Genomic DNA, 26145 nt, shown 5'->3' on the forward strand with positions numbered 1-26145 from the left:
AAATGGGAGGATAGGGGCACTTGGCTGGGCCAGTCAGTGGAGCCAGTGACTCTTTCAAAGTGTGACTTCAAGCCCCATGTTAGGTGTAGAGATTACTGAAAAAATAAAAAAATAAAGTTTTGCTCTCAGGATGGCCAAGAGAGAGATGGAGTAAATCCATCAACGCAACATCTTTTATTTTATTTTGTTTTATTTTTTAAAGTTTATTTATTTTGCGATGGAACCAGCAGGGAAGGGGCAGAGAGTGAGGGGGACAGATGATCCAAAGCAGGCTCTTCCGGGATAGCAAAGAGTTCAATGCAGGGCCTCTAAGTCACCAACAGCAAGATCAGGACCTTAGTCAAATTCAGACACTCAACCAAGGGAGCCACCGAGGCTCCCCAAGGTAACATCTTTTAAAGGTGGGAGACACTGGGCCACATTACAAATCTGGGAGGAACCTACTAGTGAGGTCCACATTGATGATACAAGAGAATGACGGAGTAGCTGAAGAAAAAAAGGCCCTTGAATGAGTACAAATAGGATTGTTCATTGATCAGTGGACTTTGTCCACTGTTGAAAAAGTGGAAAGAGGATATAAGACAAGCACGGATATTAGTACTTTTGTAGAAAGTCGTGGTATCATGAGGAAATTCCTACCTGATGGCTTCTATTTTCTCAATTTTCCGGAAAAAAAAGGCGAGGTTTTCTCCCAAAAGAATAGAAAATTCTGCACGCTAACAAGGGACGCCTGGGTTTGGGTAATTGGTTCTGTTCTAAGAGTGTGTGTTGAGCATGCGTTGGCGTGTCTAGAGAAAATGCGAGAATATTTGTCTGGGCCAGATTAAGAACACCCCCAATTTTCCTAACGCATAAGCAAGGAAGCAAGGATCTCTTAAAATCTCCGCCCAAGTGCCGCTCTCCACGTGGAGCATGCCGGGCTGGGAGGGGCTGCTTCGCGCAGGTCACTTGGGACTACGGTGGGCAGGCGGACATGCGCATGCGTGCGGCGCCTCGCGGACTCGCGCTTCTTTTCCTTTTCTGAGGTTCTCCGTTTCCCTGGTTTTAACTGGCGTGTGTTTGCAGTGTCTTACCCCGGGATGTTGCAGCTGGAAGAACTGGAGCTGTTGAAGAAGAGTCTAGAGGGAGAGGCTGGTCCGCCGGCGGAGCTGTGAGCGGAGCGGAGGGAGGGTTTGGGAGCAAGGCGGGAGATTTGAAAGAAAGGAGCGGGAGAGGCGGCACCCACGCCTCCGGGAAGCCAGGCTTGGGATAAAATGATCCCGCTCGGGTCCCAGGGTGCCGGACGAGTTTCCCGAGCTGGGATCTGTTTCATAGGGTTCTCTTTGGGTCCGCACTTGGGCCAAAGCCCGAAAACTGCTTACTCAGCCGTTCATTCCTGCCGGTATTCGGGGAGTGCCAGTCACCTTAAACTAGCCTTCATAAAAGGAAATTGCAACTGCTAGATGCTTTTCTCCTTATGTAGTTGGAGAAACTTATCCCACGGAGAACTCTACATCCTCAACTTGGACTAAATGGTCAGGGCAACTTGACCAGCATAATGTGGAATTATTTTCAATTAATAATAATGATAATTATTGTTGACGGATCTTTGCGTTTTGGGTTTTGATCAGCAATACCTTTGCGAGATCCTCAAGGTGTCCCAACTGACCTTTGGGAATTTCACAGCCTGAGGCTCCCTGGAGTAGATGAATGAGGCGATTACAAAGTAGTAAGAGTCTAGGGTTGGGTGACAAAGATAATTTCAGGGTAATAGGAAGGCATTTGGTATTAGAGAGGTAATGACTGTGGACTCTTGTACTGTCACTGATAAAGACTGCAATCAAACTGGAAGGACTAAAGAGGGACTTAATATTTTCTAGAGCGGTTAGAGCAGTCCTGCATAGTTTTCAGGCGGCTAGGATCAATGGATAAAAGTATTGTGCAGTTGACTTGCCCATTATAAATGAGAAATTTCTGAGTTCAGTCACTGTATGAATGAACTAATGTGACAGGTATTAAGCTTGCTTTTCTCTAGGAAGTAGGCGCTAGTTGATTCATACTGAGATTTTACAGAAAGATTTTCTTCATTAAATAGTAGGTACGACTAGATAATTTCTAAGTAGGCTCCTAAAGATTGATATAATACTGTGGCTCAAGGTAGGATTTCAGCAAACCACCTCCACTATGGTTTTCCTTAACAATACCTTTCATTTACAAAAAAGATGGTGTACAAGACATTTACTTTTATTTGTACTTTGGGAGGGCTTGCACCAGTGGTAGGAATTTGTTATTTGATATTTCTCAATTTATCCTTAATTCTCATAATCATGGATGTTTCACAGGGCTCCTGAGAACCTATACAGTGTTTGGAAAAACTCGTATCATAAGCATGTTTTAAATGGCATTACTTTTGGGAAGTTTTATAATCGGAATTCTGCTATGCCCTTGCTCTCTTAATTTTTACGTATTTTAGCTAACGGTCATTGTGATAAGCTTTCTAGAAGAAACAAACCTAGAAAACTAGAAGGCTGGTTTGTAGATAAAGGAAATTGGATATCTTATTTCATGCTACAGTAGTTCTGTTTGTGTATGCTTCAGATTTCAGAAGAAAGTGGAAGCTTCCTTTTCTAAAACAGTTCTGAGCCGAGGAATGGATAACCGGTACCTGGTATTAGCAGTCAATACTGTACAGAATGAAGAAGGAAACCATGAAAAGCACCTAATCATCACTGCTTCTCAGTCACTAGAATATAAAGAACTGTGTATCCTTAGGAATGACTGGTAATTTTTGTGTGACTTTGAGTACTGATCTGGCTTAAGAGTCTTAAGGGAGCAGATATGAACCTGAATTAATTCCATGTAAACATTTTGCTTATTACCTCAGCATCTCAAAGCCCTTATTCTGAAACTTGATCTTTATTGTCATTTGAAAATTAAGTACGGGGTACCTGGGTGGCTCAGTCAGTTAAGTGTCCAACTTAGGCCCAGGTCATGATCTCATAGCTTGTGAGTTCAAGCCCCATGTCAGGCTCTGTGCTGCAGCTCAGCCTGGAGGCTGCTTCAGATTCTGTCTCTGTCTGTCTCTCTCTCTCTCTCTCTCTCTCTCTGCCCCTCCCGTACTCACGCTCTGTCTCTCTCATTCAAAAATAAACATATGGGCACCTGGGTGGCTCAGTTGGTTAAGCGTCTGACTTCAGCTCAGGTCATGATCTCATGGTTTGTGGGTTCGTCTCTCTGCTCCTCTCTTGTTCACTTTCTCTCTCAAAAATAAATAAACATTTAAAAAAACCCCAAAAACATAAGCATAAAAAAAGAAAATTAACTACAAAGGGCCTTATTAATTTTTTTTTAATGTTTTTATTTATTTTTAAGACAGAGACAGAGCATGAGCAGGGGAGAGGCAGAGAGAGAGGGAGACACAGAATCCGAAGCAGGCTCCAGGCTCTGAGCTGTCAGCACAGAGCCCGACACGGGGCCCAAACCCAATAAATGGCCTTATTAGATGACTACTTCCAAAGTTTCCCAGTACTTTAAAAAAAAATTTTTTTTTAACGTTTATTTATTTTTGAGACAGAGAGAGACAGAGCATGAATGGGGGGAGGGTCAGAGACAGGGAGACACAGAATCTGAAACAGGCTCCAGGCCCTGAGCGGTCAGCACAGAGCCCGACGCGCGGCTTGAACTCACTGACCTCGAGATCATGACCTGAGCCGAAGTCAGCCGCTTAACCGACTGAGCCACCCAGGCGCCCCTTCCCAGTACTTTTTAAGATTGCAGCTTAAAACTCGTAATTATTTTCACTAAAAGCAAAATTAATTACAGCATAAGAACATTCTGAAACTCTAGGTTTCTCTACACAAGCAAAGTATGGTATGTGAGGGGTAAAGGGGAAATTCAGAGAAAGTGGAGGTCTAATTTTGTCTATTTAGGCTCTTTGTCTAGATAAGAATGATAAATATGATTTTGTTCTTTTTTTTTCTTTTTTAGCATTTATTCATTATTTTCAGGGAGAGAGAGAGAGAGAGAGTTGTGTGTGCACATTAGCTTGGGGGAAGAACAGAGAAAGAGGAGAGAGAATCCCAAGCAGGCTCCATGCTGGAGCCCCAAATCAGGGCTCAATCTCACGGTTCATGAGATTGAACCAAAATCAAGGTTGGACATTTAACCAGCTGTGCCACCCAGGTGCCCCAGTATGTTTTTATTCTTAACACATTGGGTTTGTCTTCATGTTTCAAGACTTACAGAAACTGTAGAAATGCTAGAAATCTTAAGAATGAGAGAATTATTATTGAAATAAGCTAATCCATAAGTGGAGCTATGTATTGACGCTATTAAAGATTTGATAGCTTTTGCAGTAAATGATGCTAACACTAAGCAGTTTTCCTTTTTGGTATTTAAGGAAGACCCCTGAGTGTTCTCAGTTGTATTTCAAAGGTAGAAAGGAGTAGAATGAGTAGGAGTTGATTCTGAAGACTGCATCCTAGTATTAAATTATTTTGAAAGACCCAGAAATTTACAAATACTATTCCTTCAGATAAAGTACTCATTTGCTTTTTGAAGCTTCCTTAACATGTTTAAATATAGGAACCTAAACTATGTATATTTTGCTTTATTTTTAGGTGCTCTTTACCAGTGGAGCCGGGGGACATCATTCATTTGGAGGGAGACTGCATATCTGATACTTGGATAATAGATGAAGATTTTGGATATTTGATTCTATATCCAGACATACTGATTTCTGGCACAAGCATAGCCAGTAGTATTCGATGTATGAGAAGAGCTGTCCTAAGTGAAACTTTTAGGGTGAATAATATTAACAGCTAATGTTTCTGCAGGGTCTTAGAGTTTACAGAGCACTTTTATACTCTTATTTCATTTAGTCGTCACAAATTCCTGTGAGGTAGATGGTAATAATCAGCTGCATTTTACAGATGAGGAAAATCAGGCTCAGAGGTTAAATGTTAAATGACTTGCTGAGAGTTACTGTAGCTAATAAGTGGCAATGCTAGGACTCAAGTCCAGGTGACTGAATCCTTTGAATCTTGATCAGTGCTTAATAAAATAATTAATTCTGATGATAAAAGTAATGTAAGCGATGATATTTTTTAATGCTTCTAGGAATTTCCAAACTTGGCTTCATATGATTTCCAATAAACTAAAAATAAATGTGACTGTCTCTCATAAAAAAATATTCTTGAAAATTTCAAACATACATAAATAGATGATTCGAATAATTTCCCATATACCCATTTTGATGTTCTCAAACATTATATTATTTTGCATGTAAATGAAGGTGGATCTTTTAAAAATATAAATATGATACCTTTATCATACACCATAAAATTAAAAGTATTTCCTTTCATTAATATAATGCCCAGTTTATCTATAATGCCCAGATAGATAATGTCCCATTATTTCTCTGTAATGTCTTTAATAGAAAGTAGTTTTTTCTTCAGTTGGTTTGTCAGAATTCAAACAAGGTTTTTTGTTTTGTTTTTTTTTTAAGATTTTATTTGTAAGTAATATCTATACCCAGTGTGGGGCTCGAACCCACAACCCTGAGATCAAGAGGCAGATGCTTTACCAACTGAGGCAGCCAGGCACCCCCAAACAGAGTCTTTGATTTATGTTTTGATAGGTCTCCTAAGTTTCTTTTAATATGTATTCTACCTATTCTTACCCTCTTTGTTTCAGTTCCATTTACTGAAGAACCTGGGTTTTTATTAAGAGTTTCCTCTTCCTTTCAGTATATTTTAAAAATTACACAATTTATATCTATGTAGAAAACCAAAATTGTTTTAAAAACTTTTTACTTTGTAGTTCTTTTAGACTTGTTAAGAACTTGCATGAATAGTACAGAGAATCCCTCTGTAAATTAATTTTTTAAATTCCTGAAGCATGTTTTGGTGGACTTTATCTAGTTTTTTGATAGCTTTAAAGGGGATGTCTAGGCTAAGAAAAGGGTTAATTGAGAAATAATATGCCTTTTTTTTTCTTAAAAAATTTTTTATAATGTTTATTTTTGAGAGGCAGAGACAGAGCATGAGCGGGGGAGGGACAAAGAAAGAGAGACACACACAGAATCTGAAGCAAGCTCCAGCTCTGAGCTGTCAGCACAGAGCCCGATGCAAGGCTTGAACCCACGAACTGTGAGATCATGACTTGAGCAGAAGTCAGATACTCAACAGACTGAGCCACCTAGGCGCCCTTTTCTTTTTTTAAATACTATTTCTTTTTGAGTGGAGAGAACTTGTCAAAAATCTGTGCTGTAAATTTAAATTTTATGTTTGAATAATGTCTTTTACTTACATGAGTTTATGAGCCATGGCTTTATTGCATTTTATTTCGGTAGATTTTAAAGTGAAATTAGAAAAGAATATATTAAGTATTTGAAAATACATTGAAATTTTTCATATAGGTTATTTTTAATATTTTCAAAGTGGAAATTACTGATTTTCTTTAAAAATAACATGCTTGTAAAATAATTTGGGTAATTCTTTACGTTCAGAGAAACTTCTCTAATAACAAACTATAGAAATGATCCCTGAAAGTATAGTCTTTAATTCGGGTAGTTCTGAATAGAAGAAAGTGAAAGTCATCTGTAATTCTACTTACTAGAATAAAAATTGTTTAATGTTTTAGCATTTGTCTCACTAGTGCAGTTTGGCTATGGTAGTTAAAATAGGTAATAAATATGAGGTCATGTGTGTTAATAGTGTGGAATAAAATATATGATTTTTTTTTTTTAAATAGAGCTGTAATCCAGCCACACGTCAAATGCTGATTGGTACAGTTCTTCATGAAGTATTTCAAAAAGCAATAAGCAATAGCTTTGCCCCAGAAAAACTACAAGAATATGCTTTTCAAACTATTCAAGAAATAAAACATCTGAAGGAAATGTAAGTAGTACAAGACATGCTGTAGGTACAATTCTATTATAAAATCTATTCCTGGAATCCAGAAGGTATTTGGCTATTAGACTATTAAATATAAATCAGAGTAATACTAGAATATAGATTCCAGGGTTGTAGTACCCCACTGCAGTTCTGTGAAGAGCTTCTGAAATTGCAGAATAGAAACTCTTGAGCTAAAAATATCTGAATATTCTGTACACGTGTGCAATAGATTCTTCAGCTGTTCTCAGTGTAAAAAATGTTTTGCCTTACTTCTAGTTATGTGACATACTGAAAATTGTATGGGTTTGGGAATCAGATGGACTTGGTTTTACATTCTAGCTTTGCTAGTTTTAGGATTGAACAGGTTACTATTTTTGAAAGGTTTTGAAAAAGGCAATAAATCCTATTTTGCAGACTTTTGTGACAGTGGAGAAAATACATATAAACCCACAAATGGCTAATTGTTGGCATTTTTTATTTTATTATTTTATTTTTATTTTTTTAATGTTTTATTTATATTTGAGAGAGAGAGTGACAGAGTGCAAGCGGGGAAAGGGCAGAGAGAGAGACACACAGAATCAGAAGCAGGCTCCAGGCTCTGAGCTGACAGCACAGAGCTTGACGTGGAGCTTGAACTCACGAACCATGAGACCATGACCTGAGCCAAAGTCGGTGCTTAACTGACTGAGCCACCCAGGTGCCCCTAATTGTTGGCATTTTGTGAGTGACTACATGCAGAGGGGTTGGCATGATCTGCTGTTCTGTCATCACTCCTATTGCAGACTGTCTTTTTTTCACAGAAGTATTTTTATTAGTGGTAATTTTGATTTCCAGACTAGTTGACATAAATCTGCCTTTCCCAGATGTAATTCTGTTTCGCTGTTTATATGGAAAAAGTGTGTTCCAAAATGCCACACAACTTATTTACTAATGTCATGACCTATTGTCCTAAAAACATTTTAGATCCCTGACGTGTCAGGCATTGTGTTCAGTGCTTTTAGACATCTTATATAATCTCATAGCAACCGAAAGAAACTGAAACACACAGAAGCTGTCCCTTGGTCATGACTACATAGCATGACATTCAGAATATGAGTAGATTTCATAAAGCTTTTGCTTTAAAGAGTTCTACTTATTGCCTTATTTGCCACTTTGCATTGCAGTAAAACACAGCTGTTATTTACATTTTGCCTTTTTATTTTTATTTTTTAAAGTTTATTCATTTATTTTGAGAGGGAGAGAGCATGTGTGTGTGCATGAGCAGGGGAGGGGCAGGGAGAGAGAGACTGAGAATCCCAAGCAGGTTCTATGCTCTCAATGCAGAGTCTGATCAAGGTTCTAACTCACAAACTGAGATCATGACCTGAGCCGAAATCCACAGTGGGACAGTTAACTGAGCCACACAGGCACCCCATTTTTCTTTTTTGTAATTAGAAATTTGAAAATTTTTTAAAATTAGAAACTTATTTTTTAAATTAAGTTTAAAATTTTAATTCCACTATAGTTAACATACAGTGTTATATTAGTTTCAGGTGTACAGTATAGTGATTCAGCAATTCTGTATATTACTCTGTGCTCATCATAAGTGTACCACTTAATCCCTTTCACCTATTTCACCATTCCACCTCTCACCTCCATTGGTAACCCTCTGTTGTCTATAGTTAAGAGTCTTTTTTGATTTGTCTCTTTTCTTTGTTTTTTGTTCATTTGGTTTGTTTCTTAAATTCCACATATGCATGAAATCATATGGTGTTTGTCTTTCTCTAACAGACTTATTTTACTTAGTATTATACTCTCTAGAACCATCCATGTTGTTGTAAATGGCAAGATTTCATTCTTTTTTATGGCTGAATAATATTCCATTATACATGGATGTGTGCGCATGTGTTTATGTGTGTGTATCACATCTTCTTTATCCATTCATCTATCGATGGACACTTGGACTGCTTCTATAATTTGGCTATTGTAAATAATGCTGCTATAAACATAGGCAGTGCATAAATCCTTTCAAATTAGTGTTTTTGTATTCTTGGGGTAAATACCCAGTAGTGTGATTACTGGATCAAAGAGTAGTTCTATTTTTAATTTTTTAAGGAACCTCCATACTGTTTTCCACAGTGGCTGCACCAGTTTGCATTCCCACCAACAGTGCACAGAAGGGTTTTTTTGGGTTTTTTTGTTTTTTGTTTTTCCACATCTTTGCCAACACTTGTTTTTTGCACTTCAGAGTTTTAACTTTTTTTTGGTCATATCCTAGTCAACATACAGTGATGCCTTATCTGTTGCATGTTGTATTGATTATTCCCCTGAAATAAATCACATCAAAACTTAGTAGCTTTAAATGACTCATGTCTAATCTATTACCTCATAGTTTCTGTTAGCAAACTATGTTAGGTTAGGAATTCAGAGGTGGTTTAGCTGGAAGGTACCGGCTCAGGGTCTCCCGTGGGGTCTCCCTTGTGGAGCTGGTCATTTGAAGGGAGGATCTGCTTCCATGATGATGCATTCACATGGCTGTTGTCATGAGGCCTGAATTCCTGGCTGGCTGTTGTAGTCATGAGGCCTCATTTTGTTGCCACGTGAGCCTCTCTGTAGCGCTGTCTAATGTGTTCTCACAACATGGCAGGTGTTACTTCAGATTAAAGCGTCTAAGGAAGTGAGCAGGCAGGAAACCATAGTGCCTTTTTTTTTTTTTTTTTTTTTTTGTATGTCCCTGATGATGAGTGATGTTGAGCATCTTTTCATGTGTCTGTTAGCCATCCGGATGTCCTCTTTGGGAACGTGTCTATTCATGTCTTTTGCCCATTTGTTCACTGGATTATTTGTATTTTGGGTATTGAGTTGGTAAGTTCTTTATAGATTTTGGATCCTAACACTTTATCTGATATGTTGTTGCAAATATGTTCTCCCATTCCATCAGTTGCCTTTTAGTTTTGCTGATTGTTTCCTTTGCTGTGCAGAAGCTTTTGATGTTTAATTTTCTTTAAAGTTTCTTAGTAAACTTCTTTTTAAGTTTATTTTTGAGAGAGAGAATATCTGAAGCAGGCTCCAGGCTCTGAGCTGTCAGTACAGAGCCCGAAGCGGGTCTTAAACCCACAAACCGTGAGATCATGACCTAAGCCAAAGTTGGAAGCTTAACCAACTGAGCCACCCAGGGACCCCCAGAAGGTTTTTATGTTGATGAGGTCTCAGTAGTTCATTTTTGTTTTGTTGCCCTTACCTCTAGAGACATGTCAAGTAAGAAGTTACTGCAGTTGAGGTCAAAGAGGTTGTTGCCTGTTTTCTCCTATAGGATTTTGATGGCTTCCTGTTTTATGTTTAGGTCTTTCATCCATTTTGAGTTTATTTTTGTGTATGGTGTAAGAAAGTGGTCCAGGTTCATTCTTCTGCATGTCGCTGTCCAGTTTTCCCAACAACATTTGCTGAAGAGACTTTAAAAAAAAAAATTTTTTTTTTACATTTATTTTTGAGAGATATAGAGACACAGAGCACAAGTTGGGGAGGGGCAGACAGAGAATGAGACACAGAATCCAAAGCAGGCTCCAGGCTCTGAGCTGTCAGCACAGAGTCAGACATAGGGGTTGAACTCAAAAACCGTGAGATCATGTCCTGAGCTGAAGTCGGAAGCTTAACCGACTGAGCCACCCAGGTGCACCAAGACTGTCTTTTTTCCATTGGATATTCTGTCCTGCTTTGTCAAAGATTAGTTGGCCATATGTTTGTGGGTCTATTTCTGGGTTCTCTATTCTGTTCCCTTGATCTATGTGTCTGTTCATGTGCCAGTACCATACTGTCTTGATGACTATAGCTTTGTAATACAGCTTGAAGTGCGGAATTGTGATGCCTCTGGCTTTGGTTTTCTTTTTCAGGATTGTTTTGGCTTACTCAGGGTCTTTTCTGGTTCCATACAGGATAGTTTGTTCTATCTCTGTGAAGAATGCCGGTGTTATTTTGAAAGGGATTGCATTGAATATGTAGATTGGTTTGGGTAGGATTGACATTTGAACAGTATTTGTTCTTCTAATCCACGAGCATGGACTGTTTTTCCATTTTTTTGTGTTTTCTTCAATCTCTTTCATAAGCTTTCTTTAGTTTTCAGTGAATAGTTTTTCATTTCTTTGGTTAGGTTTATTCCTAGGTATTTTATGGTTTTTGGTAAAAAGGGAGAATTTAAATGCAGAAGACATTAAATAATGAGTATGAACTGGTTTGGAGATTTTAAATAGAGTCCTGCTCTGTAAGAAATAAAACACTTGGAAGAATCTGCCTAAGGAGATTATGACAGTAAAGAATGGCTCCAAGATGGTTAGAGAAAGTTACTTAGGAAAAGATTACCCAGGGTGCCTGGGTGGCTCAGTCTGTTAAGCATCTGACTTTGGCTCAGGTCATGATCTCATGGTTCATGAGTGAGCCCCACATTGGGCTTTGTGCTGACAGCTTGAGACTGGAGCCTGCTTTGGATTCTATGTTTCCCTCTCTCTCTGCTCCTTCCCCACTTGTATTCTCTCTCTTTCTTTCTCTCAAAAATAAAGATTAAAAAAAATAATAATAATAAAAGGAAATGAGTACCCAATTGTACAGGTATTTTTTAAGTAATGTTATTATTTCTAAACAGATTATAAATTTGTGTTTACCATATTGTAATAGTACAAGAAGGTATATGGTAAAAAAGTAAGTCCTTTCTCCCTGTGTCCTACTTGTTACCTAGTTCCTTTCCCTAAAGACAACCATTGCTATCAGTTTCTTATATATCCTTTCACAGAGATTTCAAACATTTATGTGTGACAATGTGTGTGTGTGTGTGTGTGTGTGTGTGTGTGTGTGTGTGTGTGTGTAGGTGTGTATACACACATCCACACCTACACACACACACACACACCTATATATTTTTCGTTAGGTAAATTGTAGAATACCATGTATATTATTGTTCACTTAAAGATTTAAGTTCACGTTAAAGATTAAATCTTGCTGATCATTCCATATCAGTACTCATCAAGCTGTCTCATTTTTAATTAATAATGACATAATGTTTCATTGTATGGATGTACTGTAATTTATTTAAGTATCTCCTTGGCATTTCATTCTTTGGTTTTATTAGCAATCCTATAAACTTTTTTTTTTAAAGATTTAAAAACATTTTCTTTAATGTTTATTTATTTCTGAGAGAGAGAGAGCTTGAACAGGTGAGGGGCAGAGAGAGAGGGAGACAGAATCCGAAGCAGGCTCTGTACTGTCAACACAAAACCCGATATGGCACTTGAACCCATGAACTGTGGGTTCTGAGCCAAAGTCAGATGCTCAACCAAGGTGCCCCAAGATTTTTTTTAAAGTAGGCTCCATACCCAATGCAGGGCTTGAACTCACGACCCTGAGATCAAGAGTTGTATGCTGTACTAAGTAAGGCACCCGTAAGAAATACCTTTATACATCTTTTATTTCACACCTGTGAGGCATATATTGGGTTAAATACTTAGAAGTGGAATTGTTGGGCCACAGAATATGTACACTTAAAACATTTAAAAAATCTTTTTATTTGGAAATAATTTCAAATTTAAAGAAAAGTTGCAAGATTAGTGCAGTCAACACTCATGTACTGTTTACTCAGATTCATCTGCTAAATGTGTGTGTGCGTGTGTATAGATTTTTTTTTCCCCTAAGGTTGTGTAGTATACATCTGGTATACACAATGGGCTGTATACCATGAAGATGCTAGCCATAGAACGGATTGAGCAGGGCCCTGGACATCCTGGGGTGCCCTGTGGGCTCAGGATGCTTACTGCAATGGGCAGAGCTGATCTTGCTCACCTTGCCTTCAGGCCTTTACTCCCCATACTCTCTGTGGTTGGGGCCAGGCACGTGGTGATGTTTGATGGCTGGGTGAGGGGCCTAAGTGCTTGATGAGGCAGCTTGCTGCTAGCCAAGGACTTTGCTCATGGCTCGTTGTCACTAATGATGAGCCAGATGGGCTCAGGGCTTGTGCCCCTGAAGTAAAAAATCATAACGTATAGTGTGTGTTTCCTAAGATTAGGCTTTTCTTTTATGTAATCACAATATGGTTTCAACGTCAGGAAATTTAATATTGGTAAAATACTTTTGTCTGATCTGTCCACATTTTTGTCCAATAATGTCCTTCCTTCATACCATCTTTTCCCCTCCAGGACAGGATCTAGTCTCGGTACATCTAGTATTTTGAATACTGAGGCTGGCTGACTCAGTTGGAATAGCATGTGACTCTTGATCTTGGGGTTGTGAGTTTGAGCCCCATGTTGAGTGTAGAGATTATTTAAATAAATAAACATTAAAACAAATATTTATTGAAATATTTATTTTTGAAGGAAAGAGAGCATGAGCAGGGTAGTGGCAGACAGAGACGGAGACATAGAGTCTGAAGCAGGCTCCAGGCTCTGAACTGTCAGCACAGAGCCCAATATGGGGCTTGAACTCATGAGCTGTGAGGTCATGACCTGAACTGAAATTGGATGCTTAACCGACTGAGCCACCCAGGCGCCCCAAAAATAAATAACATTTTTGATAATTATTGCCAAATTGTTCTCTATAGGCATTGTCCTAGTTTACGTGAATCCTTGTTTTCCCACATTCTCGCCTACATCTTCTTTTATCAACTGGAAGTTGCCAGATTTGAAGCAGCCTTTTGTAAGGATAACCTTTGCCTCTGGTATTCTGAATGTATGATCATTTGGGGTATTTTGGTATTAGCAGTTGCTCTCTGGCTTGAGGAATTTCAGCTTCTCTTTCAGCTTGAGGTTGCTGCTATGCCCAGGAGACACAATCTTGGCAGAGCTAGGGTTGCTAATTTTGTCTTCCCTGCTGAACCAGTTCTTTTGGAGGGCTCAGAGGGTTCTGCTCTCTTTCTTTTTAAGGTTGAATAATATTCCATTGTACATATGTACCACATTGAAAAAAAAATTTTTTTTTTTTTTTTTAATTTTTTTTTTCAACGTTTTTTATTTATTTTTAGGACAGAGAGAGACAGAGCATGAACGGGGGAGGGGCAGAGAGAGAGGGAGACACAGAATCAGAAACAGGCTCCAGGCTCTGAGCCATCAGCCCAGAGCCTGACGCGGGGCTCGAACTCATGGACCGCGAGATCGTGACCTGGCTGAAGTCGGACGCTTAACCGACTGCGCCACCCAGGCGCCCCGAAAAAAAAGATTTTTTAAAAAATGTCTGTTTATTATTGAGAGAGAGTGCATGAGCAGGGAAGGGGCAGAGAGCAGGGAGGACAGAGGATCCGAAGCGGGCTCTGTGCTAACAGCAGCGAGCCCCAAATGGGGCTTGAACCCACCAACCATGAGATCATGACCTGAGCTGAAGTCAGGCACTTAACTGACTGAGCTATCCAGGCACCCCCACAGAAGATTTTATTTATTTATTTTTTAAGTAAACTCTATCCCCAATGTGGGGCTTGAACTCATGACCCTGAGATCAAGAGTTATATGTTCTATGATTGAGCCAGCCAGGTGCCCCATGTATACACCGCGTTATATATCCGTTAATTAGTTGCTGGGTAACTTAAGTTGCTTATTTGGATATTTTTGTCCTTACTTACTTTTTTCATATTCATGCTTTCATGTTTAACCTCTTATTTTGGCAGGTATCGCTTAAATTTGAATCAAGATGAGATAAAACAAGAAGTAGAGGAGTATCTTCCTTCATTTTCTAAATGGGCCGGAGATTTCATGCATAAATATATTTCAACTGACTTCCCTCAGATGCAGCTCTCTCTGTAAGAAACTCATTTTGTTTATATGGTGTTCATATGTTCAGATTAGGATTTTATTCTGTATGTTGAATTAAAGCTTTTTAAAAGGTCAAGTTATTACAACTAGCTTTTGTTTGCTTATTTTATAAATTACAGTTCTGTCTTTCCAAAACCAAAAATAATCTAGTGAATAAAAATTCTATTTTCACTATAATAAACTCTTCTGATTTTTGTATGTCAGTATGTTTTTTAAATAACCGATTTGTAAATATTGTGGGGGTCCTAATTTCATATATATTTCTATTACTATCATATATGGACTATGTCATCTGTTGATTGTCCTGTGGATTTGTGCTTTATGTTTAAATCCTGCGTTTAACCATTTAATGCTGTTTGACATTGGGATTTTATTGTTTTCCCCCTTAAAGTAGCATTGATAATAGGTAATACTTTTTTTTTCTCTTTCATTATTTACTCATTCAACAAATATTTATTGAATGCTTAATATGTGCCAAGTAATGATGTTCTATGTGCTGGGATTATCGAATGAAAAAAAAGCAGCTGACTTCAAGGTGCTTCTAGACTACTGAACAAGTAAATAACAGGGGGCTGGATTGTGATAAATGCAGTGTGGAATAATGTGAGAAGGGAAGTGGAGTTGGTAGTGGTGGTGGTGGGACATGTTTCCACTGAATGGTTGTGAAAGGCCTCTGTAATAAGCTGGTGTTGAGGTGAAGCCTGAAGGAAATCAAGGAGGTAACCGTGCAGCTGTCTCCAGGAAGAACATTCCAGGTAAAAGCCCTGGGTGATGCACACTTGCCAGGGTGGCCGGAGCAGAGTGAGACAGGAAGGAGCAGAAGTAGCTTTCCTGGGGCCTTGGAAGAAGCCATGTCAGGACTTTGGCTGCTGTTCTGATTAGATAAGAAGCCACTGGAGAGTTTGCACAGAAGGTTTTGATTTAACTTTTTTTTTTTTTTTAAATGAGTAACATTTTCTTTTTCTTTTTTTTTTTTTTTTGAATAGGCATGGCTTCCATTCATGTAAATATTCTTAACTTTTTCTTAATATTCTTAATTTTTGTTTTCAATATTCTTAGTATTTTATCTCAGGACATTTTGTGATCTGAATAACTTGTTGTTTTTTTTGTTTTTGTTTTTGTTTTTGTTTTTTTTTTTTAATTTTTTTTTTTTTTTTCAACGTTTTTTATTTATTTTTGGGACAGAGAGAGACAGAGCATGAACGGGGGAGGGGCAGAGAGAGGGAGACACAGAATCTGAAACAGGCTCCAGGCTCCGAGCCATCAGCCCAGAGCCTGACGCGGGGCTCGAACTCACAGACCGCGAGATCGTGACCTGGCTGAAGTCGGACGCTTAACCGACTGCGCCACCCAGGCGCCCCTGAATAACTTGTTTAAGACTTGTGCAACAGAAATCTTGGGAACCGTCAGTTCCTTTGATCAATTTGTTGTCTAAAGTTCCCTGGTTCAAAGGACAGCTGTGACTGGGTTGGCTTAGTTGGTTAAGTGTCTGACTTAGATTCACGTCATGATCTTGCATTTCTATGGATTCAAGCCCTGCATCAGGCACTGCTGACAGCTCTAAGCCTCGATCCTGCTTCAGATTCTGTGTCTCCTTCTCTCTCTGCCCCTCCCCCTCTTGCACTCTATCTCTCAAAAATAAACGTTAAAAAAAATTTTTTTTTTTAATAAAGAAAAAAGGAGATACTGAGACCAGATGTGAATCCCAGTTTTGCCACAATTTAGCTGTGTGACTTAACCTCTGTACTAGTTTATGCATTGCTCAGATTTACTTTTAAAAGGCTCATTCTGGCTGCTTTTTTGGGACTATGATGTAGGATAAGGGCAGAGGTAGACCAATTTGGAGGCTCTTTCAAGAATCCAAGTAAGAGAAGCTGGTGGCTTAGACCACAGTGAGAGTTGTGGAAGTGATGAGAATCAGTTGGATTTTGGTCAGACTTGAGAGGTGGAACTGATAGATTTTGGATTGGATGTGGAGTAAAAGGGAAAGAATAGTCCGCAGTGATTCTAGGGGAGCAGGTGTGTTTAGAAGGGCATCAAGAGAGACTGGTAGAGGAGGATTTGGACACAGGGAGTTAGACAACCATACTGAGAGGTTGTTCTATGAAAGAACACACAGAAATGGAATGGTAGGCAGAGGCTCATGTGGGGTTAAGAGAGATTTGCTGTTGTTTTGAAGATGGGAAGTATGACATGTTCATATGCTGACAGGGAGAGTTCCACAGAGAAGGCAGAATTCATCCTGAGAGATGGGAGAGTTCAGTTATGTCTTGAGTATGGAGAAGGAATGAGGGTACACTAGTGGAAGGGTTGACTATGAGAACACTTATTTCCTGGCATTGAAATCTCAGAAGTGGACTATTTCATCAAAGATATTAAGAAATTTTATAACCTTTTACATATTGCTAGAATTCTCTGAGAATTTTGTAATCATTTTAGAAGATTGCTAGTAATGTTTAATGTCCTGTGTCTGGGGTGCCTGGGTGGCTCAGTCGGTTAAGTGTCAGACTCTTGATTTTGGCTCAGGTTTTGATCTCACAGTTGTGAGATCCAGCCCCAAGTCAGGCAGCGCAGAAGTTTCTTGGGATTCTCTCTTCCTGTCTGTCTCTCTGCTCTTCCCCCTGCATTGGGCTCTGTGCTGATAGCATGGAGCCTGCTTGGGATTCTCTCCCTCCCTTTCTCTGCCCCCTCCCTTGCTCACCCTCTTTCTTTGTCTCTCAAAAATAAATAAATAAGCTTTAAAAAAATGATAATTTAAGAAATCCTATATCTGCCGGCAGGATTTTAATTATTTTTATTTATTTTATTATTATTATTTACAGTTCAGTGACTCTCAGTATATTTGTAGAGTTGTGCACCATTACCACAATCAGTTTGCCAGGATTTAGATTTTTATATTATTTTATTTATTATTTTTTTGATTTTTGAAATATATATTTATTTATAAATTAAACTTTAAAAATAAACTAAATTTAATTTAATTTTTTTTAGAGAGAGAGAACACTTGAGCACAGAGGGGGGCAGAAGGAATGAGAAAATCTTAAGCAGACTCCAGGGCTCAATCCCACGACCCTGGGATGATGACCTGAGCTGAAATCAAGAGTAGGATGCTTAACTGACTGAGCCACCTAGGTGCCCCCTTGTAGTGTTTTGTTTTTTTTCAATGTTTATTTATTTTTGAGAAAGAGAGTGCATGCAAGCTGGACAGCAGCAGAGAGAAGGGGACAGAGGATCCAAAGTGGGCTCTGTGCTGACAGCAGCGAGACTGATGTGAGACTTGAACTTGTGAACCGTGAGATCATGACCTGAGCCAAAGTCCAACACCCAGGTGTCCCCCACCCAACCCCCAGCCTCTCCTTGTAGTGTTTTTTATAAATTTATAAATGCTTCATTCTTTGTTATTTCTTTGGAGCAGATTGCCTGTGTCTAGGATAGGGCATGGATCTTGGTACTTTAGTCTTCATTGTGGTAAACAACTAAGTGTTTATTAAGTAGTCATTCTTTTCTTGATTCCTTGCATTGTTTTGTAGTATTTCTGTCATTCTGGTCTCTATTGATTTTCTGTAATAATTACAAGCTGAATTTTTGATTTCTCTTGTTCCTAATTGTTTCTTTATCCTTATTTACCCTCCCTCACTACACACCTTTCTTTTCCTTTCTTGTTTATTTTGGAGTCCTTTAAATTTGCTTGAAAGTTAAAATTGTAGTGAATATCCATTTTCATGGTTGTTTCAGATATTAGCTTTTCTTTTACTCTTTAATTGTTTTAGCATTTTGTCTCCATCTTTTTTCTTTTGGTTAAAACTTGTTTTTGCAGTCATAAGCTGCATTTTCTCATAGACTCATGGACTTAACCTATTCAGCAAACATGTATTCCGTATGCTGTGTCTGTGCTCAGGATTATGCTAGGTACTAGTGTTACAGGGAGACTAACTCTCTCCAAAACTCTGTTGCTGGTAGTTGAAAACATAGGAGTGGAGGGCATTGCTCAAAGAAAACATGCAGGGCAACAGAAGAGGCACAGAACTCTGGGAGGTAAGGGTGTGCTATGTAAGGACAGAGGGGGAGATGAGTAGACTCCATCAAAGGAGGCTGAGGGATTAGGATGGATCAACAAGGGATTTGGTAGGCTGGAAGAAGTATATCAGGAAGCTGGGGAAAGGGTGGGATTCAGAGTTGTCTTTGACTTGAAATGTAGTGTGACTTGTTTAGGTTTTATATGAAAAACAGTGATGGAGTTGAGTCTATAGTAGGAATCAAGATTCCCAGCTCAGTGTTCTCATCTCTGTGTTTTGGTATAAGATTTTTCTTTGTCTCAGTTATTTCTAATGGAATCTTACATGTCTGTGAAGAAGGCGCTCCTCTGTATTTTAGCTTGTGCCCTTTTCCCAGCAGTTTATAGCCAGTCTTTAAAAAAACAAAACAAAACAAAACCAACGACAACAAAAAATTTAGTATATAGCACAGAGAATGAGTCCTTTATTTATTTATTTTTTAATTTTTTAATGTTTATTTTGAGAAAGAGAGAGAGAGAGAGACTGTGTGAGCGGGGGAGGAGCAGAGAGAGAAAGAGACACAGAATCTGAATCAGGCTTCAGGCTCTGAGCTATCAGCACAGAACCCGATGCAGGGCTCAAACTCACAAGCCGTGAGATCATGACCTGTGCCAAAGTCAGATGCTTAACCGACTAAGTCACCCAGGCATCCCAAGAATGAGACCTTTAAAAGCCTTTTAAAGAGACAACTTTCTCATCAATTGGTGGTAAATGTATATTTTCTTCATTTTCATGATACTCTATTCTTCATCAGGTCCTTCTTGAAGGAGTTTTATAGCATTATGTTGATTAAAATCATAGTAGTTGAATTCAAATACTGTCATTTATTCCACAGATCTAGGTGTAAAATCACATTACTCTTTCTTCTAGGGGAATGAATTTTATTAGCAACATTAACAGTTTCATTACCTATCTTCTATTAAGTATATGTGTAACATTTTGTGAATAATAAAGTTTGTGTTATTTCACAGCATATTTGAATATATAACACGATCAGATAACATTTGGATAGAGAAAACAATAATATTTAAGAAATTTCAGATAAGTTGTAGCTTTCTTGAATTTCATACATACCTGGAGATTATATTTGAAGCATCCTGAAACAGCTAAAAAAGTTACTGAAGGTGGCAATTTTTCTCTTAAAAAATATTCTCATTTGTTAAGAAATAGCTGCTGATACAAATAAATAACATAAAATTAGTAAACCAGAGTCAACTAAATCATGTATTCTGATGGTTATAATAAATCTCAATTTTTATATGTCATAAAATACTTTAAAAAAAATTTTTTTTTTTGAGAGAGAGTGAGCCTGTGAACCAGGAAGGGGCAGAGAGAGAGGGAGAGAGAGAATGCCAAGCAGGCTCTGCACCATCATTGTAGAGCCACATGTGGGGCCCAAACCCACGAACCGTGAGATCATGACCCAAGCCGAAATTAAGACTGCTTAACTGATTGAGTCACCCAGGTGCCCTTAAACTACATTTTATTACTAGAAAAATTTTCCTTTTCATGTAAGATTTCCATTAGATTTAATATCTTATTTGGCTTTGAGTCTGAAATAAGATTAATAAAAGTTAGTGCTTATCTGAGTTTTCTCCTGAAGAATAACTTACTGCTCTGAAAATAAATCTTAGATCTAAGAAAAGTATAAGAGGCTTGGAAAGTTATTTTCATCCCCTAATTCCTTTGATGTTTATAGATTTTTTTTTCCTCCTTCCTGTGCTCTTGGCTTTTTTAACAGTTAAGATATTAAACTCAGAACCTCTTGTAATACAAACAACAATGCTGAGTATTTAGTTTTAAATATTGATAGTGACAGAGATGGATTCATTTAATGATTAAGTAAAGAAAACAATGAGGAAATATAGGAGCACATGAGGTCCTTTTGAAGATAGTTGTGGGGAGTATAGCGGTGGAGTGTTGGATAATCAAGACACACACTGCATAGGTGATGGGGAAAGGTAGCTCATACACAGTTTAATATGGTGTTAATGAACAACACACCTTTGCTACCCTGGGTGCAACCATATTCAAGCCATTTTATATTAATCAGTGTAATAATTGTATACCAGAATATTCAGATTGGTATTGTGGCTTCCATAGTCTAAATAGACTTCTGTAGTAATCTAGGACTGGGGAATTTAAAGGCCCAAGTTAGGAAGATTGTAGTAGAAATGAACTGAAAAGGATAGATGATAAACATTAAGAAAATTTAAATTACATTAGTTAGAGGCTATAGGATAGCAGTTCTCAAACTTGAGCATGCATCAGGATCACTTGCAGAGTTTGTGAAACAAATTGCTCGGCTTCATCTAGAGAGTTTCTGATTGAGTAGGTCTGGAGTGGAGCCTGAGAATTTGCTTTTATAACAAGTTCCCAGGTGATGCTGATGCTGCCAGTCTAGGAGCCACACTTTGAGAATCACTGCTATAAAGGTATGTGGATGGTTTCCCATCCCCACATTCTCTGTTGTAAAATGAAGTTAATGCCAGCATATGAGAAACGAGCTAAGTGTTCTAATTAAGTATTTTTGTGTTTTGTTTTTTAGGCCAAGTGATGGTAGTAACAATAATTCAACATGTAATATTGAAGTCATAAATTCATTGGATATTGAAGAAAGCATTTGGTCCCCTAGGTTTGGATTGAAAGGCAAAATAGATGTCACAGTTGGTGTGAAAATACATCGAGGATATAAAACGAAATATAAGATAATGCCTTTGGAACTTAAAACTGGCAAAGAATTAAATTCTGTTGAACATCGTAGTCAGGTGGGTATAAGTCTTAATAAGAAAATTGGGAGTTTCTGGGTGGGTCAGTTGGTTAAGTGTCTGATTCTTGATTTTGGCTCAAGTCATCTCATGGTTTGTAGATCAAGTCGTATGTCGTGCTTGAGATTCTCTCTCTCTACCCCTTCTCCACTTGCACTCTCTCTCAAAATAAATACACGTTTAAAAAATACATATATTTGGGGCGCCTGGGTGGCTCAGTCGGTTAAGCGTCTGACTTTAGCTTAAGTCATGATCTCATGGTTTGTGGGTGCTAGTCCCATGTGGGCCCTGTGTTGACAGTTCAGAGCCTCGAGCCTGCTTTGGATTCTGTGTCTCCCTCTCTCCCTGCCTCTTCCCCGCTCATACTCTGTCTCCCTCTCTTTCTCGCTCTCAAAAATAAATAAAACATTAAAACAATAAAAAAAATAGGTCTGAAAAAAATGTAGGTCTGCTTACATATTTTGGTTCAATTTGTATAATTGTTATTTAAGTTTCATATAGTACTTTTTTTTTTTTTTTAAATAATCTCTACACCCAACATGGGGCTCAAACTCATGACTCCTAAATCAAGAGTCATATGCTCTTCTAACTGAGCCAGCCAGGAGCCCCTCAGTCCTTTTCAATTTGGGACGTACCCAGAGTACTCAATTTGTTTATAAATGTATACATAGCTATAGCAGAAAGTTTTCCCCAGCAAAGAAATATGATAGCTGAATTTGTAGGCCAGTGTTGCCAAGTTTATGCTGCCAAACTATGAAACAGATACTCCTAAAAACATAATTCTTTGGTGATAAAAGTTGCAGAAACTAAGTATATTTGAAGATGTAATGATGCGTGTTAGCGTATTAAAGTTTCTGAGAAATCTTAAAGTAATATGATTTGTATTAGGTATGTATAAACCCAACAGTCTTTTATTGTCTTTCAAAACGATCTGGAATTTATATTATTTATAATGACTTAAAGCAATTAACATGAAATTTTATTTTGTTTTCTAATTATTTTCTTCTTAAAAATTTTTTTATTTTTCATTTAATTTATTTTAAATTTACATTCAAGTTAGTTGTCATATAGTACAACAGTGATTTCAGTAGATTTCCTTAATTCCCCTTACCTATTTAGCCCATCCCCCCCCCCCCCAATTTTCTCATTATTTTCATTCCCTCTGCCCATCTCCACATTGGCAGTCTGTGGCATATTCTAAACAGTTGTTTTTTTTTTAAGCTTATTTATTTATTTTGAGAGAGAGAGAGAGCGCACATGTGGAGGAGGAGCAGAAAGAGAGACAAGGGGAGAGAGAATCCCAGGCAGGCTCCATACTATCAGTGCAGAGCCCTATGTGGGGCTTGAACCCACCAACTGCAAGGTGATGCCCCGAGCCAAAATCAAGAGTTGGATGCTTAACCGACTGAGCCCAGATGCCCCAAATATTTTTTTAAGTTTATTTATGTTCTAGACAGTTTTATACCAACAAAGGTAAAACTAAAAGATAGTACTATTATTGTATTTTTATGGTATAATATATATTATGGGAATAAATAATATAACAACATAGCATTTGTAATATAACTTAAATTTCCTTTTGCCCTTGGAATTTTACATGATATTTCAGCAGATTTTTATTTTTATTTTTATTTTTTTTTTTTAGTTTCAACAGATTTTATATAAAGTACTGTTTGGATTCAAAATACTTAATCAGCGATTAAAGGGACTTTTTCTCATTAAATCTGTCTCACCATTCTTAATTGTATACCCATCACCAAATGTTCCCATGCAAGCTTTTCCATTTGGGAATTGGTGTTTCACCCCTTATTGGGTTTTACAGATATTGGAGGTAGAGGAAAAAATAGATTTCTGCTATTAGAAGACTTGAGCTTTTCACTTTGGCAATACAGGAATGGCTAAAATAATGAATTAAAGATTAAAGCTCTCTTGAGGAAGGAAAATCATGCCAAGATATAAGAAAAGCTGTTTTTGAAGTCAAAGATTTGAAAAAAAGTGTTCTATGTACATGTGACCGAAAATTTTACTTTTTTTTTAATGACAAGTTTGATTGAAATCACTTTTGATTGCTAAAAGGAAGAGAAATATAAAAGCATTTTAGCATCTAAAGTTGTCAAGATTCAAAGACATTCTAAGGTTGCCATTCTGACTTTACCTTCAAGAATATTATTGTATATAAAGAATATTAATTGTAATTAATTTTAGTCAGTTGAAACTTTTATCTTTGCAAGAAGAGAAGCTACAAGAAGAATTTTAAGAATAAAATAGTATTTCTTGTATTAAAACACGAGGAAAATGATTAGAGCAAGGCTCAAACAAAAATATTGGAATTTATATTGCATATTCACTATTCAAGAATGAAGGAGGGGCGCCTGGGTGGCTCAGTGGGTTGATAATCTGACTCTTAATTTCCGCTCAGGTCATGACCCCAGGGTCATGGGATTGAGCCCCAGGTTGGGCTCTGGGCAGAAGATGGAGCCTGCTTATGATTCTCTCTCCCTCTGCCACTTTCCCCTAGTCATGCGTGTGCGTTCTCTCTCTCTCTCCCTTTCTCTCTCTCTAAAATTAACAACAACAACAAAAAGTAAAAAAGAGACATTGAAGAAATTATAGTAAACCATTGAGTTATATAGGTATTGGGGATGAGGAAAGACATATATATCCCCTCTTAGAAGATCTGACTGTTTCACTTTGGTAATGCAGAAAAAGCTCATGTTATAGACTAACTCAATTTAAGGAAGGTCTTTATAAATGGATAATGTTACCAAAACTCATGTCTTTTTTCTTTTTTCTTTTTTTTTTTCTGTTTGTTTATTTATTGAGAGCAGGAGAGAGCACGTGGGGAAGGGGCAGAGAGAGAGGGAAAGAGAATCCCAAGAAGGCTTCACACTCAGCACGGAGCCCCACGTGGGGTCGATCTCATGGACCATGAGATCATGACCTGAGCAGAAATCAAGAGTCAGATGCTCAAACAACTGAGCTCCCCAGGCCCCCCTAAATTTTGTTATTTTTTGTCTTTTTTTTTTTTTTTTTTTAAGTTTATTTATTTGAGAGAGAGAAAGAGCAGGGAAGGGGCAGAGAGAGAAGGAGAGAGAGAATCCCACACAGGCTTTGTGCTGACAGTGCAGAGTCTGATGTGAGACTCAAACCCATGAATCATGAGATCATGGCCTGAGCCAGTCAGATGCTTTTAACCAACTTAGCCACCCAGGAGCCCCAATTTTGTTATTTTTTTAAAGTAAGCTCTCAGTATGGGGTTTGAATTCCCAGCCTTGACATGAAGAGTCACATGCTCTGCTGACTGAGCCAGCCAGACACCCCTAAAACACATTTTTTAAAAAAAATGTAATGTTTATTTATTTTTGAGAGAGAGATGGAGACAGAGCATGAATGGGGGCAGGGTTGGGGTGCGGGCAGAAGAGAGAGAAGACATAGAATCCAAAGCAGGCTCCAGGCTCTGAGCTGTCAGCACAGAGCCTGATGCAGGGCTCAAACTCACAAACCATGAGATCATGACCTGAGCCAAAGTCAGATGCCTAACTGACTGAGCCACCCAGGCACCCAAAACACATTTTTTAAAGGAAAAATATTATATGGAGCTATGATATCTAAACCAGCTTATAAAAAAAAAACCTGTTTAACTTGTGATACAGTTGAATTATAATAATACTGTAAAATTTCAACCCAATTTTCTTTTGTTACAATATAAGAAAATGTCATTTCAGATACTTTTCCCTTCTAATAAGTTCCAGCATCAGAGTTCTTTATATTCCTTCCTTCTGCCTCAGTTCCTTTGGAGGGAAAAATAGCACAGAAGGAAACAATTTCAGATGACTCCCTTGGTCTACAGCCCCAAGGCTCTACCCTGTCACTTATGGATTCATTTTAATTTAAAAAAGTTTTTCAAAAGTTTTATTTGGTACCTATGCTGTATCAGGGAACACAAACACGAGTAGTATGTTTGTAAAACTGCCTCCCAAAACATGCTTCATAGGTTCAAATATTGAAGCAACAGCCCTTCATCAGGATATTATGTAAGGGCATCTTGATTTGGGATCAAGCACCACATCAGGTTCTGTGTTGACAGCCAGGAGCCTGCTTGGGATTCTCTCTCTCTCTCTCTCTCTCTCTCTCTCTCTCTCTCTCTGCCCCTCCCCAGCTTTTGTGTTTATGCTCTCTCTCTCAAAATAAATAAAATTTAAAATATATATTTTATTTTTAAGTAATCTTTACATGCAATGGGGGGCTCCAACTCAAGCCCGAGATCAAGAGTCTTATGCTCTACTGATTGAGCCAGCCAGGTGCCCCATTATATTTTAAATATAGCTTAGGAAACAAGAATGTAATTATAATTTGACCTATGTAGGCATGTTAATTACAATGACTGGTGTTGGTATTTTAGAATGATTTAAAGACAAATCATTCAACATTTTCATCTTGGAAATCTCTTGGAAAACAAGCTAACTTGTTAGTAGGGTGTCTGTGACTGAATGACTTGCCATTACTGCTAAGGTGTTTTCATGAACTGTAAACCAGCTGTTTCTACTTGTCTTAGATGGTTTCCCAGGAGAGCACCACATAAATTTAATGCAGCTAATAATGACTCATGCTCTGCAAAAAGCAGTGAACGCTGTAGAGTTAGTCTCACTTAGTTGTCCCAGTAACTATGACATAAGTAATACGCATT

The 26145-nt window shown here is 38.0% G+C and overlaps 1 protein-coding gene and 1 pseudogene across 2 annotated transcripts in view; one reads left to right on the forward strand and one right to left on the reverse strand.

Annotated features, from left to right (window-relative positions):
• The first annotated feature begins 968 nt into the window (after positions 1 to 968).
• The window catches only part of DNA2 (DNA replication helicase/nuclease 2), a 56925-nt gene continuing 31748 nt past the window's right edge, over positions 969 to 26145 (forward strand). Inside the window, exons 1-6 of one of the 2 annotated variants that reach the window (XM_081790538.1) lie at positions 969 to 1150; positions 2578 to 2760; positions 4599 to 4782; positions 6733 to 6878; positions 14491 to 14622; positions 21239 to 21458. In XM_081790538.1, coding sequence (XP_081646664.1) covers positions 1080 to 1150; positions 2578 to 2760; positions 4599 to 4782; positions 6733 to 6878; positions 14491 to 14622; positions 21239 to 21458 — 936 coding nt within the window. In that variant the 5' untranslated portion in view covers positions 969 to 1079. Of the gene's footprint in view, positions 1151 to 2577; positions 2761 to 4598; positions 4783 to 6732; positions 6879 to 14490; positions 14623 to 21238; positions 21459 to 26145 lie in introns of those variants that run through there. The other variant, XM_081790539.1, reaches the window with a different exon arrangement.
• LOC132685701 (small nucleolar RNA U3) lies at positions 6462 to 6539 on the reverse strand (annotated as a pseudogene).

This window comes from Panthera onca, chromosome D2 (genome assembly GCF_046562875.1).
Source record: "Panthera onca isolate mPanOnc1 chromosome D2, mPanOnc1 haplotype 2, whole genome shotgun sequence".
Taxonomy (NCBI): domain Eukaryota; kingdom Metazoa; phylum Chordata; class Mammalia; order Carnivora; family Felidae; genus Panthera; species Panthera onca.